Source organism: Myodes glareolus, chromosome 5, assembly GCF_982192425.1.
Source record: "Myodes glareolus chromosome 5, mMyoGla1.1, whole genome shotgun sequence".
Classification (NCBI taxonomy): Eukaryota; Metazoa; Chordata; class Mammalia; order Rodentia; family Cricetidae; genus Myodes; species Myodes glareolus.
Genome location: NC_142030.1, coordinates 88018293 through 88035075, shown reverse-complemented (window position 1 = coordinate 88035075; position 16783 = coordinate 88018293). Strand labels below are relative to the sequence as shown.

Sequence of the window (16783 nt, the reverse complement as noted above, 5' to 3'; positions counted from 1 at the left end):
AGGTCTTTACTCCTATGGTGTAAATAATGAGGACGGAAGTTCTTTCTTAGCCCTGCCGAGAAGTGTGCAAGGGATCCAGCCACAGGAAGCCCTTTCCTGTCATGTCCCCAGTCTTGTGCCATTGCCACCAGCCCTCCCAAGCCTGGGAGAACCAGGGAGAAGGCCCCATCCAGCCCCCACCCTGCTGTCCCTCTTCCTCAGGTACTGGACGTCCCTGAGCAACCTGGTGGCATCGCTGCTCAACTCCATCCGCTCCATCGCCTCTCTGCTGCTGCTGCTCTTCCTCTTCATCATCATCTTTGCCCTGCTGGGCATGCAGCTCTTCGGGGGCCGATATGACTTCGAAGACACGGAAGTACGACGCAGCAATTTTGATAACTTCCCCCAGGCCCTCATCAGTGTCTTCCAGGTAGGTGCTCTGTCTGTGAAGACCTCGCCCTGGGAGGTACCTGAATCCTGCTTCGGTATCTGGGAAAACATCACCTTCGCCAGGAAGCCTTTCTTGACCTGCTGATTGAGTTCAATATCCTTCTCATTTCCTATCGCCTGGACCTTGGGCCATTGCAATCCTGTACTGTTGGCCTGGAGCTCTGGCCAACGGCGACTAGTTTGTCAGTTTCTCTTGGCCCCTGGTGCCTAGTACAGTACAATAGCAGCTGATGCAAATAAATACTTGGGGGTAGACTGGACGTCGAAGGTGAGCTGCTCACATCTTTAGGGCAAAGTCAGGCAAGCTGAAGGCGCCCTTGGCAAGCCGAGAAAGCCCAGGCATCTGAGACCCCTCTCTCACACGAGAGGCACAGAGGCTGCCTGTTTCCAAGAAGCCTCTCAAGGGATCATGGCTGGGATTCGGAGCCACAGGCTCCCAGAGGAGCTTTCTTAATGTCAAGCATAGACATGCTCCTTTTCATGTCACCAATATCTCATAAGTCCCCATGCCATATCTGCAGGAGTAGTAGGGGACCATCCGTCAGTCCTGTAGATGACTTCATGGCATCATCCTGCCTTTCTTCCATTCACTACCTCACTAGCTGACCAGGGATGGTGCTTTCAAGGGACTTGACCTTGGTGCTATTTTTGGAAGCCAGAGTAACAAAGGCCTGGCTGAGTGTAGTCCACTTCAGCCTGGGGATTAAGAACAGAGTAGAGGCCCTGTGATCAAACTTGGCTCTCAAGAGGCTTGGTAAGACTTTGTCCATCCAACCATCCCGTGGCAGCCAGCCCTTCGGTCTTGGGCTCCTCCCCCGAGCCCACTCCCTTCTCCTCCAAGCCCGCTCACACCCTGATAGCATTGTAGAGAGCTGAAGGAGGAGCCGTGAGGGCAGTAGGGAGTGGTCACCTGGAGGGTGGGGACTGGGAGAGCTGACAGGTGACAAAGGCCTTTCGGGGTGACTAGTCCTCTCACCTCGCGCTCCCTCCGCCTAGGTCCTGACAGGCGAAGACTGGAACTCTGTGATGTACAATGGGATCATGGCCTACGGAGGCCCGTCTTACCCTGGTGTGCTGGTCTGCATTTACTTCATCATCCTTTTCGTCTGTGGCAACTGTATCCTCTCAGGGCCCTGGTACAAAGTAGAACTTGGGGGAGCTGGCTTAGCAGGGAGGATCAGGGGTCCCCATGTGTCAGGAAGATGGTCCCTCTGGTTCCCAGGTTCCTGAAGTGGGGAATGGGACACAGTAAAGGTAAACGCAGAAACAATATACACCTTTCCACCAGAAATGTCGGAGAGCACCAGGGACAGTTAGCTGTGAGGTTGGTGAGAGCCTGAAGCAAGTGGGAAAAAGCCCAGGGTTTAGCAGAGGCGCAGTGGAGATGGTGGGGCAGCCGGGTTTAGCAGCTCGGAGGCAGGCAGGGAGGAGCCAAGGTGTCCTCCAACCTGAAGGAGAAAATTTTTATTTGGTTTATTCTTTCATATTGTGGTCTGTCATTAAGGGAAGTCAGGGCAGGAACTGAAGGAAGAACCTGGAATCAGGAACCGAAGCAGGAACATGGGGCAGCGGCTCTCAACCTTCCTAACGCTGAAACCCTTTAAAATACAGTCCTTCAAGCTGTGGTCACCCAAAACCATAAAATTATTTTCATTGTTCCTTCATAACTGTAACTTTGCTACTGGTATGAGTTGTGAGGTAAACATCTGTGTTTTCTGATGGTCTTAGGCGACCCCTGTGAAAAGGTCGTTCAGTCTCCCAAAGGGGTCGCAACCCAGAGGTTGAGAATCTCTGGGAGGGCTGCTCCTCACTGGCTCTATCCCTCTGGCTTGTTCAGCTACCTTCTTGTTACAATCTAGGACCACTTTTCCAGGGTGGGGCGGGCCCTCCTACAATTAGCAGTTTAAATGGAGAAAGTTCCTAAACTGAGTTTCCCTCTTGCCTGGTGTGTCCGGTTGACACAAAGCTGTAACCAGGGATCAGGCTGAGCTCTGGAACCAGGACTATTAAGCTAGGATAGGTCAAAAGGTGAGCTAAGCAGAGAGATGCTAATGGCACCCGAAGGGTCCTAATGCCATGCTGCGGAATCTGACACTGTGGAGAGTGGGCAGGGATGAAGTCAATGCCCCTTGCTTTGCCTCACTCCCCGGGATCCCTGTCGGGCAGCGGGGATCTGTTCTGGCAGACATAGACTAAAACTCCAAAGCTCTCATGGATTCAGGCCCCATCAGCAGTCAAGCTTCCCTGAGGGCTTGACTATGCTCCTGGGCCTGTACCCTCCCACGGGGTGCAGCTCTGGCAAGAAACTGCCACCCCATGGACTAAGGCCTTGAAATACACGGGGAAACAAAACTCTTGTGCCAGAAACTGCCCTCCACCGCAACTCACGGCTCCTTAGCTGGCCTTCAGACATCCTGCTCAACGTCTTCCTGGCTATCGCTGTGGACAACCTGGCGGAGGCAGAAAGCCTGACCTCGGCCCAGAAGGCCAAAGCCGAGGAGAGGAAGCGCAGGAAGCTGTCTAAGTGAGTGCCGCACCCTCTAGGTGAGAGCTGGAGCGACTCTGGCTGTGGCCTTTAGGCTCCAGGCCGGGTGCCCCCACCCTTGAGCTGGATGAGCAGGGGCCACATGGCACCTCCTCTTGGGGGCAGGCTTCTCCAAGCAGGACATTCAGGCCTTCAGAATTTACACCAAGTGTTTTTGGGGTAAAACTAGAGGCAAATTGGTCTTCTAGACAGGCCTCAAGGAATGCAATGATCAAGCCTGGTGGGTTCTAAGACTCCCCCCGCCCCACAGTCCTGCTATTCAGTGACTGGACCCCTTGGAGGGGGTCATTTATGTTTGGAGCCTTGGGCTTCTGTGAAGTAGGGGTTGACTTTCCCAGTTCTCGGCTGATCTGTCCCTCTGTGATTGGTCATGTCTCTCCGTGCCTGGTGCTTCTGGGAGTAAATATAGAATAGTTTTTTTCTTAAATATTTATTTATTTATTATGGATACAACATTCTGCCTCCATGTATACCTGCACGCCAGAAGAGGACACCAGATCTCATTACAGATGGTGGTGGGCCACCATGTGGTTGCTGGGAACTGAACTCAGGTCAGGACCTCTGGAAAAGCAACCAGTGCTCTTAACCACTGAACCATCTCTCCAGCCCAAGTGGGATAGGTTTTTTGGATAATGTTTCTCAAATTCAAACTGCGAATGAACCACCTGGAGGTTTTATGCAATGTAGAGTCCATGTCAACCGGTCTGAACCAGGTGGGATGGATGAAGGCTTGAATTTCCTGCCAGTCCCCAGACAATGCTAACGCAACTGGGTTTTGGAGGATCACAGTTTGGGTAACTGAACTTCAGTCTGGAGCCTGCTCCCTTTAACGCACGTGCCTGCGGGAATGGGATGCTCGTTTCTTGAGGCTAGATGAAAAGAGCTGGGGAAGAGAGACCAACGAAGACCCCCAAGCATTTCTAGGCTTGGAACTTAGGCAGACAGGCCAGAATTCCATTCTGAATCCTACATAAAACTGGTACAAAGCCATTCCCCACTCCTTCTCTAGAACAAACACTGACAATGGGCGATCACTGAGAGTCTAGCTTTAGTAGAAGTTCACACCTTCTACCGCAGAGAGAAGGCTTACCCAGGCCTACTATCCTTTCCATTTGGTGACCTTTGCTGCTCCTTCCCCCATAGATTCCCCCTGACCGCTGGTGTGAAATCTTCCTAAGGGTGTTGTCAGCCCCAAAACCATTCTTACAGCTTCTGCCTTAGATGTCCTTGCCTTTTCACTTCAGGGGGCTCCCGGACAAGTCTGAAGAAGAGAAGGCCGCGATGGCTAAGAAGCTGGAGCAGAAATTCAAGGGTGAAGGCATCCCCACCACGGCTAAGGTGAACCCCCATGCGGGGAATTGTATAGGCTGGCTGGAGAGCCTCTGAGAGTCCCCTGGCTCCCCAGCTTACTCAGGCCACTTTGGAGATAGAAAAGAGACACAGGGTAGTGGGGGTAGCATCCCCTTGCTCTGGGAGGAGAGACAACATCTACATCTCTTCCGGGGACTCCTGTGTGGACAGGCACAGGCCCTTCAACCTGGGAGCCAGACTTCCTTGGAGTCCTGTGCAGAACGAGAAGGCAGCTTGCCTGTTTTACCAAGAGCCTGGCTTTCCACTCCTGCTAGCCCCACCCTGTATGTTCCAGCCCGGCCCTGCTCACTGTCGTGGAGAGTGAGGAAAGGGAGTCGTGAGCCAGGGTCCCAGGCCGCAGAGAGGTTGCACAGCTTGGCCTGGAAAGCTCAGTTCTCTTGCAGAGCCAAGGCAACACAGTGAAAGGGTCTCAGACTGGCTAGAGCCTTGGTGTGCCCAACACAGGCTTGGTCACGTCGTATACCTTGTTGGACCTGACTTCTTATCTGTAAACCATAATGACCCCACTCTCATCCACTTCTCAGGTTATAGGAAACATTCAGGAATCTGGACAATGCCCAGTAAATTCAAACATCAGGTTTTGCTTCTTTACCACCTTCATTCTTCCTTTCTACAGCTGAAAATTGACGAGTTCGAATCTAACGTCAATGAGGTGAAAGACCCATACCCTTCGGCTGACTTCCCAGGTAAGTATCCCAGAGCCTGGGCTGAAGCAGGATAAGCAGGATGCTGTTGAAGGGGCAACATGCTGGTGCTGAATTCTCTATTTGGATGTGTCCTGTGCATCTCCTACTTGGACCACTCCATGTGGAGGGCAGAACCCTGGAGATGTCCCTTCTCTACCTAGCCTTGCCAAGAAGCAACCTGCAAGCCTGCCTCTCCCCTGTAATACACACAGCAAAAATAATGTTCCACACATGCTTTCATTTACTTTTATTGAGTTCCAGCTATCTGCTCAGTACTGTTTGCACAGAGCACAGGACTGGCAGACATACAAGTCCTCCCTGTCCACCGGGTTCTATCCAAAGAAAGGGCATTGCATTCTTATGTTGATGGGGTAGATCATTCCCTACCCTGGATCTCAAATGAAACCAGGACTGCCAGACTGCACCGTCTGAAAATCCACAAGAGCAGAATGGAAGGATAAAGCAGAGCAGCCCCTGAGAGCATAGAGCGGCCCTGAGAGCATAGAGCGGCCCCTGAGAGCATAGAGCAACCCCTGAGAGCATAGAGCGACCCTGAGAGCATAGAGCTACCGGCTGCTGTGTGAACCCTGCTCGTCTGAACCAGGGGCATGATGAATGATAGAAGCAGAGCCAGGCTGGATTAGCACCACACAGCCTCTCGGGAAAACCTGGGGCACAAGTGCTGTCAGGCTCTGTTAGCTCCCTCCGGGGTCCTCTTACCATGGTGGTTAGCTTGAGTGTCTCTCAGCTCCGATTGGCCTTTCTGTGCCTTTCCATGCTGGGAATGGCGGCATTTGAAACCCAGTAGGCCTTCCACTAATCAAACAAATGATCACAGGAAATGATTTTCCAAAACAAAGTTTAGGAAGCAAGGCTGGCCAAATTTCTTCAAATATCTAGCAGGAGTCAATATTGACACGGCGCCACATGGAGTTGTATCACCTAACGGTTATCCTCTGTTGGGTGCGCGTGGCTGGGTGACCGCTGTGGGAAATCGTATGTTAGGGGAAGGGGCTAGAGAGAAATGAGAGCAGGGGCAGAGAACATGTGGGTTGGAGAGAGGTCTGACCAAGACCCTGAATACATTTATATCTAACCTCTTTCCAAAAATAAGTTGAAGTGACTTTTGACAAAAGTTATGCGCAATCTGGGCCCTAGTGCACAACCCTATGATTCCAGCTTCTCTAGAGGCTGAGGCGTGGGGATATAGGTCAGTGTCAGACTGGTGAGACCTTGGATTCAATTCCCAGTATGGGGTGGTTGGGGGCAAAAATACGTGCAATAAAATTAACAAACACAGACCGAGGAATAAAGAATTAAGGGGAGCTGCAAAGGTGCAAATGCTAAGGATGAACCCTCTCTGCAATTAAACAGCCATGGCAGGCCAAGCAGATGTGAGCACCATGCTGGGGAAGGGGTGGGGGCTCTTAGGATAGAGAGGAGTGAACCCACAGGTCTCTGCCACGGAGAGAGCAGAATCAGGTGCTGTTGGCACTCCTGAGGGTCTTGGCCAGGTTGCTAAGGTGGGGAGGAGGCGCTGTCGGTGGAGGGACCCAGGCAGAACATAACTTTAGACATATGCTCAGAATGTGCTCAGAATATCTTTTCCTCCTCTCTGCCTTCTGCTTCACCTCGCTGACCACAAGCCTGTTCAAAGCTCAAGAGATACTGGTCCATTCTGCCCATGCTAGAAATTTTTCACTGTTTTTAGAATCCTAACCCAGGATTAAAGGCATGCACTACCGTGCCCAGCCAGATTCCTCAACCTTGTTTGTGGCCCTACTTGAAGAAGGTTTGGGGGACTTCTGAGCTAGATTGTACTCTATGTACCAAAAGGGGAAGGCCCAGGCCATACCTTACTAATACCCCAAACTGGCCTTTGCTTAGCGGCTTCGGAGGCTCCTGGGAGGACTCTGAGCACAGAAGCCAAGGACCTGGCAAGGTTTGGAAATATCCTTATCTCATTCCCTCTCCCCACAGGAGATGATGAGGAAGATGAGCCTGAGATCCCAGTAAGCCCCCGGCCACGCCCTCTGGCCGAGCTGCAGCTGAAAGAGAAAGCAGTGCCCATTCCAGAGGCTAGCTCCTTCTTCATCTTCAGCCCCACCAATAAGTAGGTAGCACCGTGACAGCCAAGTGGGGGAGCCGAGGAGGCTCTGAGACAGTGGCTCCCCTCCCCAAAGAGATCCACTCTGGGTTCTCCCCATCTTCGGGTACCTTATGCACAGCTCACTCCTTTAGGTTATCGCCTTGTGCTCTGTCTAAAATGCTCGCAGTAAGCTGGGGTCTCGCTTCATAACAGAGTTTGCCTGACATGCATGAGGCGCTGGTTTCAATGCCCAGCACATAACAAAAATAAAATACCTTTAAAATGAACAAAACGCTAGTGTTTCTGGGAGAAGTAGCGTTTTTAAGGTTTTCATCAGTTGTTTACACCTAAGAGGGACTGTCATTGCTGGTTCTTCTCTAAGGGCAGTTCTAGACAGGGTGAGGAGATGAAGTAGGAGATAGTGGGAGTGTGTAATAGTATTATAACCTTCAGCTTTGGAATAAACAGACTTCATGGAGTTTTTTCTGCCCCAGGGAAGGAGATCGGCCTGTCCCATTCTTGGCTGGGGAACCCTCATGGTGGTGGGCACTGGTAGAGGGGATGAAGGAGCTCAGTTGAGAGACGTGACTAAGATTGAAGGAACAAAAGTGGGAGCCAAGTCCTGCATGTTCAGCCAGGGGCTCATGTGGGTACAAGGTTATACTTGCTCCCTGGCTGGGCGGGGACAGCAGGTGGAGTCAGAGGCCCTCTATGGGACAGAAGCTAGCGAGGCCTGGACTTCCAGCATCTCACAGCTCGTGTCTCCCCACCCCACCCCACCAGAATCCGTGTCCTTTGCCACCGCATTGTCAACGCCACCTGGTTCACCAACTTTATCCTGCTCTTCATCTTGCTCAGCAGTGCTGCGCTGGCCGCCGAGGACCCCATCCGAGCGGACTCCATGAGGAACCAGGTGACGGCAGCCCCTCCAACTGGTTTGGCACCCCGACCCCACTCTGGGGTCCAAGTTCAGTTGTACCCTCTATGTGGCCAGAGGCATCAGAGTCTCTCAAAGTTTCTGGAGGGCTGGAACCGGCCACTGCCGTTCTGAACAGTGCTGTCGTAGCAGAAGCAAGTTAGGTTCTGCCTGCCTGCCCTGAACAGAGCTGGTGCTGGCGATTATGATGGTAGTCAAGGTGGTAATGATGGTGGTGGGACCGATAGTGTCGATGGTAATGGTGGTAATCATAATGATGATGACTATAGTGATGTTAGTGGTGACGGTGGTATTAATGGTAATAATAGTGGTGATTATAGTGATGATGGTGTTGAGTGTTGGTGTTGATAATGGTGATAATATTGATGTGATGATATAGTAATGTTAAAGGCAATGGTGATGTTGGCGGTGGTGGTGGTGATGGTGGTGATAGGAATGCTGGTGAGGATGCTGTGGTGGGACCATTGTTTTGCCAATTCTCTCACCGGCTGCCTCCCTTTGCCCCACCTCCAGATTCTTGAGTATTTTGATTATGTGTTCACTGCTGTTTTCACCGTGGAGATTGTCCTTAAGGTGAGTGAAGACGGCAGGGCAGACATCTCTGGGGACAAAGTGTCTCTGAGATGTGTGGCTCCAACTTGTACACAATGGCTCGCTTGGGGACACTGCTTAGGGGAGAGAGGGAAGTGAGATTGAGATGAATGATGGTAGGAAAGACTAGTCAGTTTCAGGAGGCCACACAGGACTCCAGCTCCTAAGAAAAGGGGAGCGAGGCAAGGGAGCAGGTGACTGAGTGGAAGGTTGGAGACGAGAGATATACCCAGCTGTGGAGACGAGAGATATACCCAGCTGTGGAGACGAGAGATATACCCAGCTGTGGAGATGAGAGATATACCCACCTGTGGAGACGAGAGATATGCCCAGCTGTGGAGATGAGAGATATACTCAGCTGTGGAGACGAGAGATATACTCAGCTGTGGAGACGAGAGATATACCCAGCTGTGGCCACCACCAGTCAGAAAAGCACAGGTCTTTCATGTGGAAGACACAATTAACCTAAAAGCCACCTGAAAGGTTCTATTTGCCCACAGCCCTCCTCTCCAACCACCAGGCAAGTTCTTGTCCTCCTAGAGTTCTCAAAGAAGTAACCATTGGGAGTGTCCGAGTGAGAGTTCAGTAGACTTGTAGACTCCAGACTGGCTTTACTGTATCTTGGTCATGTGCTATGGAGCCTAGCTGTTTAGGGAAGCAGGCTGCTGGTCTGGAAATGCCTTCTAACTTTGGAACGGAGCTCCCAATGCCGCACCTTGCTCTGCTGCATAAGGGCAATGGTTTTTACAAATCAGGAATTCCAAGTTTTTGAAAATTTGTTCAAAGTTTACCCTCACATGGGCTGGAGATGTGGCTCCATCAAGCAAACTTGTCTAACATTCATAAAGAGCTGGCTCGCATTCCCGGCTCTGCGGAATGGCGGGCCTGGTGGTGTTGCCCGCGATCTGCTCGTCAAGAGGGGAAGGCAGGAAGCACCGAAGCTTAATGTCACCTAGGGTTACATATCGAAAAAAAGGATCCTGGGTTACCAACCAAGACAGAAAACTGTTCTCTCGTCTAAAGGAAGAACCATTGCCCTGGTTTGAGTTTCTGGGGCCCAGCCCTGTGTGCCTGTTCCCAAGGTGGGCACAGCGGGATCAGGTTATCACAGTAGTGGGCTCTGATGAGAAGGAGGAGGCTCCATCTCTGACTGGAACCCAGAACCACAGGCCTTTGTCTTCTGGCAGAAGAGGAAAGGGTGACTGGATATAAGGAGCAGGGCAGAGCAGAGGGAGGAGTGTTCCCTTTCCAGTGCTCCCACCGCTGACAGTGGAGCCGAGGGAGAAGGCAGCCACCCAAGACTTAAGGACTTCAGAGTGAGGTGTCACAATTAGACCTGTACCAACCAGGGAGTCCCCAGAGGAGGGACAGCCAGGCTTCCCACTCCTGTGAAGGAGAAGCCAAGGCGTGTGAACACATCTGGAGGAAAGAGCTCCTCCCCACTGAGGACAGAGACCAGCACGAGAGTTCTAGAAGTGCCCAGGGTTTATCTGAAGCAGATAACAGGGAACACTCTCGGGCTACAGCAGGGAGTTGAGTGACTTGACACCCCCTGAGACAGTGGACACTCTTCAGAACAGATGATGACAGGAAACCCTTCTCTAGGAGGGGTGAACCTGCTCCTCCAGATGTTCTCTCTCTCTCCTCTCTCCTCTCTCTCTCTCTCTCTCTCTCTCTCTCGCTCACTCGCTCGCTCTCGCTAGATGACCACCTATGGAGCCTTCCTGCACAAAGGTTCCTTCTGCCGCAACTACTTCAACATCCTGGACCTGCTGGTGGTGGCCGTGTCTCTCATTTCCATGGGGCTCGAGTAAGTGGTGGCAAGGCCCAGTCCTAGCATATAGTTGCTGTGTGCCCTGTGCCTGGACCTCAGAGCAGGGCTCCCCAGTGCCTGGGCTCCTAACTGAAATAGAGTGGCTCAGGACTGTAGTTAGGGACATCTTTGGGTCATCCCCAGATGGGCTAACGTGGTGATGCTAAATGTTCAGAGCTTTGTCTTTGAGACCAGGGGTGGGGTGGAGTGAGCAAAAAGAAGGCAGCCAGGCCCCCAGAGTGGGAAACACGGGCCCAGCCTTGGGTCATTTCTAGCCTAATAGAAGAGAAAAAAAGCCTATGTTCACAAAGAAGAGAGCCAGTGAGACCGTCCCCCACACTCAGGGAACAGCTTTACTCTGGGGTCAGGGAGGCCACACATGAAAAGCTCCAGGTAGGAGGTGACAGACCTCTGGCTGCCACGCACACCTCTAGGCCCCATGGCTTTGTGCTCCCTGCAGGTCCAGCGCCATCTCTGTGGTGAAGATATTGAGAGTTCTGAGGGTGCTGCGACCACTCCGAGCCATCAACAGAGCCAAAGGGTTGAAGGTGAGAAAGGCCCCAGACGCGGGGAGGGGTTGATGCCCATCTTGGCCATCCATGGGGGGCAAGGATGAGGCAGGCCAGCCAGCTGTCCCCACCAGCCTAGTTGTACTAGGAGGCAGAGGCTTGCGTTCCCGGGGTTCCCTGACAGGGTGGTGGGGTGCAGCGGGACAGCTCCGGTGCCCATCTACCGTCCCTGCCTTTCTAGCATGTGGTACAGTGCGTGTTTGTTGCCATCCGCACCATCGGGAACATCGTGCTGGTCACCACCCTCCTCCAGTTCATATTTGCCTGCATCGGAGTCCAGCTTTTCAAGGTGAGGCCCTACCTGGCCAGAGGCCCTCCCATGGCCAACTTGAAGGTCGTGACGAAAGCCAGCCACTTCTCAAACAAGAGAACCCCCAAATCGTGAAAGCAAGTGACCCTGACTCTATGGTGTCAAAATTAGGGAAACATCCTGAGCCCGTTTGCCAGGCGATGCCTGTTGCTAGTCTCTGATTCCCTGAACACCCTTGCCATTGTATCTACTATTGCCCACCGGCCCTGTAGTTACCGTTCCTCTCACCAACTTTCCAGCCTCCACGTACTGTTGGGGCTGTCTACAGTACCCCAGCCCAGCCGCCGTCTTTGCTGCAAACAGGCTGTGCAATCCATGGTCCTGGCTGGGATGTCTGGCATCATCCACACCACCCAGGAGCCTCTACAGAGGCCATCTTCACCTCTCATCCACAGTTCGCCTTATCTTACTGACTCTTCCCTGGGAGAACGCAGCTCTTCAATTTCTCTCAAGGGACGTCTTCCCACGGAATTACGATTTCTAGATGCCTCTGGCTCTTATGTCTCCTGTAGGGCTCTGAAGTTGATAGTAGAGTGTGCTACTTCCTAGTATGACTCTATTCGTGATTCCATGACCTCGGGCAGCCTTAGACATGCGATAGGGTCATTTCACTATGGTTCGTTCAACCAATATGGAAGAATTGCTTCCTCTGTAGATGGGCCAGGGCCTTGGCTCAAAGGCAAATCCACAATCCTTCTTGAGGACATGGTACACAGCCTTGGAGGAAAGTGGTCAATATCTGGCCTCTCAAGGTCCCTTGAGAGGAGGGCACCTGTTGACCACTGCCCTGGAGAAACCAGAATGCTTATAATACCTGGACATCCTATCAGCCAGCTGAACATGGCAGAGAGACACCCTCTTTCCCCAAGTCTCCTCCTCTGTTAGAATCCCCCAGGGAAGGGTCTTGCTTAGCTTGTATTGCTTAGCTCTTACCCAGGCATCTAGTCCAGGTCTGGCAGGCAAGAGCCCACCATCACATGCCATGAAGCAACCAATGAGGATCCACCTTTTCTTTGACTCTTATATCCTCTCCATGCAAGAGCAATGACCCTTCGACCATGCCACATCTGCCCCCCCAGTCCTCAAGGTCTGTGCATCCAGCAGCTTTCTGGTACAACCGGCCTTTTACATCACATTTTACTCCTAGAACATGTCACATATTCTACACAGGATGCCCAAGAGCTTGGCGTTGCTTTCTGTGTAAAATTACGTGGGTTCTGGTTTCTAGTACCCAGGACCCTGCTCAGTACCAGTGAGGTCTCTTACTCCACCTCCATCCTCCGCTCTGGCAACCTTAAAGGAGTGTCCTGAAGAAATGACAGAGTCCTGAAGGGTGGCAGAGCAGTTGGGCCCCTTGACTGGGGCCTGCCTCTCTCAGGGCCTTCCAAGAAACTTGACTAGAATTCATGGATTCCAAACCCAACTTAGTCTCAGGATGACTTGCATCCAACCCTTTGTTCAAACCAAACCTTTTGCAGGTGTTCAGTATGTGATAAAGACCAACGGAAAATGTACTTTCACTGCAGTCTGTTTCGGGGAGATGGGGCCTCGTCCGGGATGTTCTAGGGACCCCATCTAATGCTGAGGACACATTTAAATTTGTCAGAGCCTTACTGGAAGGGTCCATCTGTTGGCTCTTAGCAGCCTTGGACAGTCCCCAGGCAGGAGAAGAAAGGCAAGGGTGGGGCCGGCTCTTCCCTTGTGGAGTGTGAACTGTGAGGGAGACTTCTTCAGAGGGTGATAGACGGGAGCTTCAGTGGCCACCACTGTCAAAGGAGCTGGGCTGGGTGTGCTTACATCCTCAGGTCCACCCTTGGCCATTCCACAAATGCCCACCTAAGGTGGCAGCCAGGCTAGGTGGGAGGCAGCTGGGGAGCGTGAAAATAAATGATGACGGCCTTGCCCTCGGAGTAAGAGAGGAAAAGCCTCCTCCTTCCCTTCTCCCTCCAACCAAACACCCACAGAGCCCACTCTCTACCCTATTTTCATGGCCGTGTCTCCATCCCTCCTTTTCCCTCCTGGATGCAGGGGAAGTTCTACAGCTGCAATGACTTGTCCAAAATGACCGAAGAGGAGTGCAGGTATACCAGACTTTGCCAACTCAGGGCTGTGGGCTGCTCAGATGAGGAACATGGTGTCCTTCAGGATGGGAACTGGGGAGGAGGGGATGCCCAGCAGTGTCCTTCCTTTCTGCCCTGCTTCTCTGGCGTTTCTGACACACCCCAGGGGAGGTGGGTGGGGCTTAGGTATCCTAGCCACACTGTGGAGTGACTGGCCTCCCTGTGCCAGGGGCTATTACTACATCTACAAGGATGGAGACCCCACACAGATAGAGCTGCGTCCCCGCCAGTGGATACACAACGACTTCCACTTCGACAATGTGCTCTCAGCTATGATGTCGCTCTTCACAGTCTCCACCTTCGAGGGCTGGCCTCAGTGAGTAAGGCCTGGGATCTGGGTCCATGAGGGGTGCAGTTAGGGTGGGGCCAAGAAGTCAGCAGCCCCCATTGGACCGTGGCAGCCTGTGGCTGTACTCGGCAAACCCACTGACTCCTGTCACTCCTTAGTGTGCCTGACCAGAGGACTCTGACAAAATATGCCCGATCCCCTGGCAAATGCAAGCCTCTCTCCACACAGGGAAGTCTGACTGGTTGAGTGAAGATAGTTAAGATGCCCCATGGAGTGGCAGAACTGTGGCAGGGTGGGTTCTAGTCTTTCCGAAACCAGTTCTGCCTTCTCTCCCATTCCTTGGCCGTTCAGAAAGTCTCATGGCCCAGGAGATAACACCCACCTTCCTGGCCCGGATCTCAGTCTCATCATCCCAATCCTCATTATGCCATTATCCTCTCCTCTCTGCCCACCCCAAGGCTACTGTACAAGGCCATAGACTCCAATGAGGAGGACATGGGCCCCATCTACAACAACCGAGTGGAGATGGCGATCTTCTTCATCATTTACATCATCCTCATTGCCTTCTTCATGATGAACATCTTTGTGGGCTTTGTCATCGTCACCTTCCAGGAGCAGGGGGAGACTGAGTATAAGAACTGTGAGCTGGACAAGAACCAGGTACCGAGCCACCCGCTGGAGACGCGAAGCAGAGCCCTACAGGGCTGTGAGGAGAGCCCCCACTGAGGCCCAGTGCTAGTCTGTGTACCCCACTTGCCTCCAACCCGACGCGGTTCACGCTGTTGGGGGGAGGGCTTTATGGAACTCACCTGCTGTCCCCAGAGGAAGCTTTTCAGAACCTCTGCCCTGGGGTTGCAGCTGTGATCAGAATGGACCAGGACCACTTGAGGGGAACCCAAGGTGCCCAGTGGAATTCAATTTGTATGTCATCCAGAGTTCCTCAGCCTGTAGCGCCTGGCCACAACTGTTCCTGCACCACACACCAAGTTTCCTATAGCTCCGTGGCCATAGGTACAGGGATGGAGGGAGGAACCTCTTGGTGCTGATCTGTCCTGTCTTGTTGTTTCCTAGCGCCAATGTGTACAGTATGCCCTGAAGGCCCGCCCACTGAGGTGTTACATCCCCAAAAACCCATACCAGTATCAGGTGTGGTACGTCGTCACCTCCTCCTATTTTGAATACCTGATGTTTGCCCTCATCATGCTCAACACTATCTGCCTAGGCATGCAGGTAAGGAGCTGAGAGACTGGCCAGACTAAGACCTTGGGCCTGGGCAGGGCAGGGACAGAGAGAAGTTCCCATTTCATCCCAGTAGGTATCTCCAGAACACCTGCTGCATGCCAGCTGCAGGATACAGGACCGAACTGATCCCAGCCTTGTCCCATATGGTTTATTTGTTAAGGAGCTTATTCAAACCTCCAACTAGATGGGACAGCAATTCTGCAAACAGGAGTTGGATGCTGCAGGCAAGGAGGACACGCAGGGAGCAGAACACACATGTTCTCTGTTTTCCTTTCACCGTTGCAAATCTGGATGGCCAGGTTGTTTGGAAACTTGGTTCTGACCCCCAAAATATAGGTTTAGGACTCACAACCCTCTTGGAAAAGAGGCCACCTCTCATTGATCATACTATTGTCAGTAGCATTGCTATTAAATCAAACATCTGGCCTCTTAAGGTCTATATAATACACCTTCACAGTTAGGCTTCCTGCTCCTAGGAGCCCAAGGCATACTTAATATATGTTAGTTGCTTTTCTCCTGAGAGTGACCAAACATCTCACATGAAGCACTTAAGGGGGGGGAGTTATTTGGGCTTGTGATTGGAGGGGGCACAATACAGACTGTAATGGTGAAGAAAGGCACAGTGGCAGGCGGCTACATGATGATGGGAAGAGGTGGTGGCTGCTTCCATCTCGACAGATCAGGAAACAGAGACAGAGTGGGAAGCAAGGCTTAGCTATAACCTCAAGGCCCACCCCAGTGACATGCTTCCTCCCGAAGCACCACAGTCTGGGGACCAAGTGTTCAAATACACAGGCTTGTGGGGGATGTTTCACATTGATGGACCACACAATGTAGGTTCATGGAGTCCTGGGAGGAGACTCACTGAGCTACAGGCTCTGGTCATGTAGAAGAATATAAGCAATAGTTTCTTTGGGACTGAGTCAGGCAGCAACCGTAGGCAGCACCACTGAGGGGTGGGGCAATCAGCAAACCCTTCTTGTCCACCTGGGAAGGTTCTGTAGAAGATGTTAGAATCTCATCAACTTTTAAAAACAGAGCGAGTTCCAGGACAGGCTCCAAAGCTATAGAGGAATACTGTCTCAAAACAAAGCAAAACAAAACAAAAACAAAAGCAAAAACAAAAACAAACAAAAAAGGGTCTTGCATGATCCATAGAGATGGTGACAGAAACCAAGACTGTTGACTGCAGGGTCTCTCATCCCCATTACTGGGACAGCAGACATATAAGATCCAGGAAACTTAGCTAGCTTTGTGTCCCCTTAGACAGTGGTGATATCAACCTCAGAACCCACAGGGTCTTCTCTTTAGTCCTCTACTATAGTGACTGTGCAAAGCCCTGCCTAGAAGACTGCCAATTCTGGTCACCCAAGACCAAAGTGTAAATGATATCCGGCCTTGAAGCCCGCAGGCATACTTTGTCGGACTGTGCTTGTTGAGCTCCACAGTCTCCGCCGCCATTGCCTGTTACGGGGTGAAACAGGCCTGAAGGATATACTTACGATCTGGTAGAATCAGGGGATTACTAACCTCCCAGCTTGCTGAGAAGTGGGCCTAAGGACAGAGAGTAGGAGCCGCCCACGGAGAGGAGGGATCTGGGATCCTGAGCTGCAGCTGGCAAGTCTGGCCCTGCTGGCCCAGCTCCCTCATGTTGCTTCTCCAGCATTACAACCAGTCGGAACAGATGAACCACATCTCGGACATTCTCAACGTAGCCTTCACCATCATCTTCACCCTGGAGATGGCCCTCAAGCTCATAGCGTTCAAGCCCAGGGTGAGTGGCTGCAGCCTG

General features: G+C 52.2%; 1 protein-coding gene across 1 annotated transcript in view; it reads left to right on the top strand.

The window, feature by feature from the left end:
* The window catches only part of Cacna1s (calcium voltage-gated channel subunit alpha1 S), a 64606-nt gene that overhangs the window by 30006 nt on the left and 17817 nt on the right, over positions 1 to 16783 (top strand). The window contains exons 12-27 of the mRNA XM_087906480.1: positions 202 to 409; positions 1426 to 1546; positions 2839 to 2953; positions 4219 to 4312; positions 4962 to 5031; positions 7012 to 7144; positions 7904 to 8033; positions 8571 to 8630; positions 10352 to 10458; positions 10922 to 11009; positions 11212 to 11319; positions 13369 to 13421; positions 13630 to 13776; positions 14208 to 14409; positions 14821 to 14979; positions 16655 to 16765. Coding sequence (XP_087762606.1) covers positions 202 to 409; positions 1426 to 1546; positions 2839 to 2953; positions 4219 to 4312; positions 4962 to 5031; positions 7012 to 7144; positions 7904 to 8033; positions 8571 to 8630; positions 10352 to 10458; positions 10922 to 11009; positions 11212 to 11319; positions 13369 to 13421; positions 13630 to 13776; positions 14208 to 14409; positions 14821 to 14979; positions 16655 to 16765 — 1906 coding nt within the window. The remainder of the gene's footprint in view (positions 1 to 201; positions 410 to 1425; positions 1547 to 2838; positions 2954 to 4218; positions 4313 to 4961; positions 5032 to 7011; positions 7145 to 7903; positions 8034 to 8570; positions 8631 to 10351; positions 10459 to 10921; positions 11010 to 11211; positions 11320 to 13368; positions 13422 to 13629; positions 13777 to 14207; positions 14410 to 14820; positions 14980 to 16654; positions 16766 to 16783) is intronic.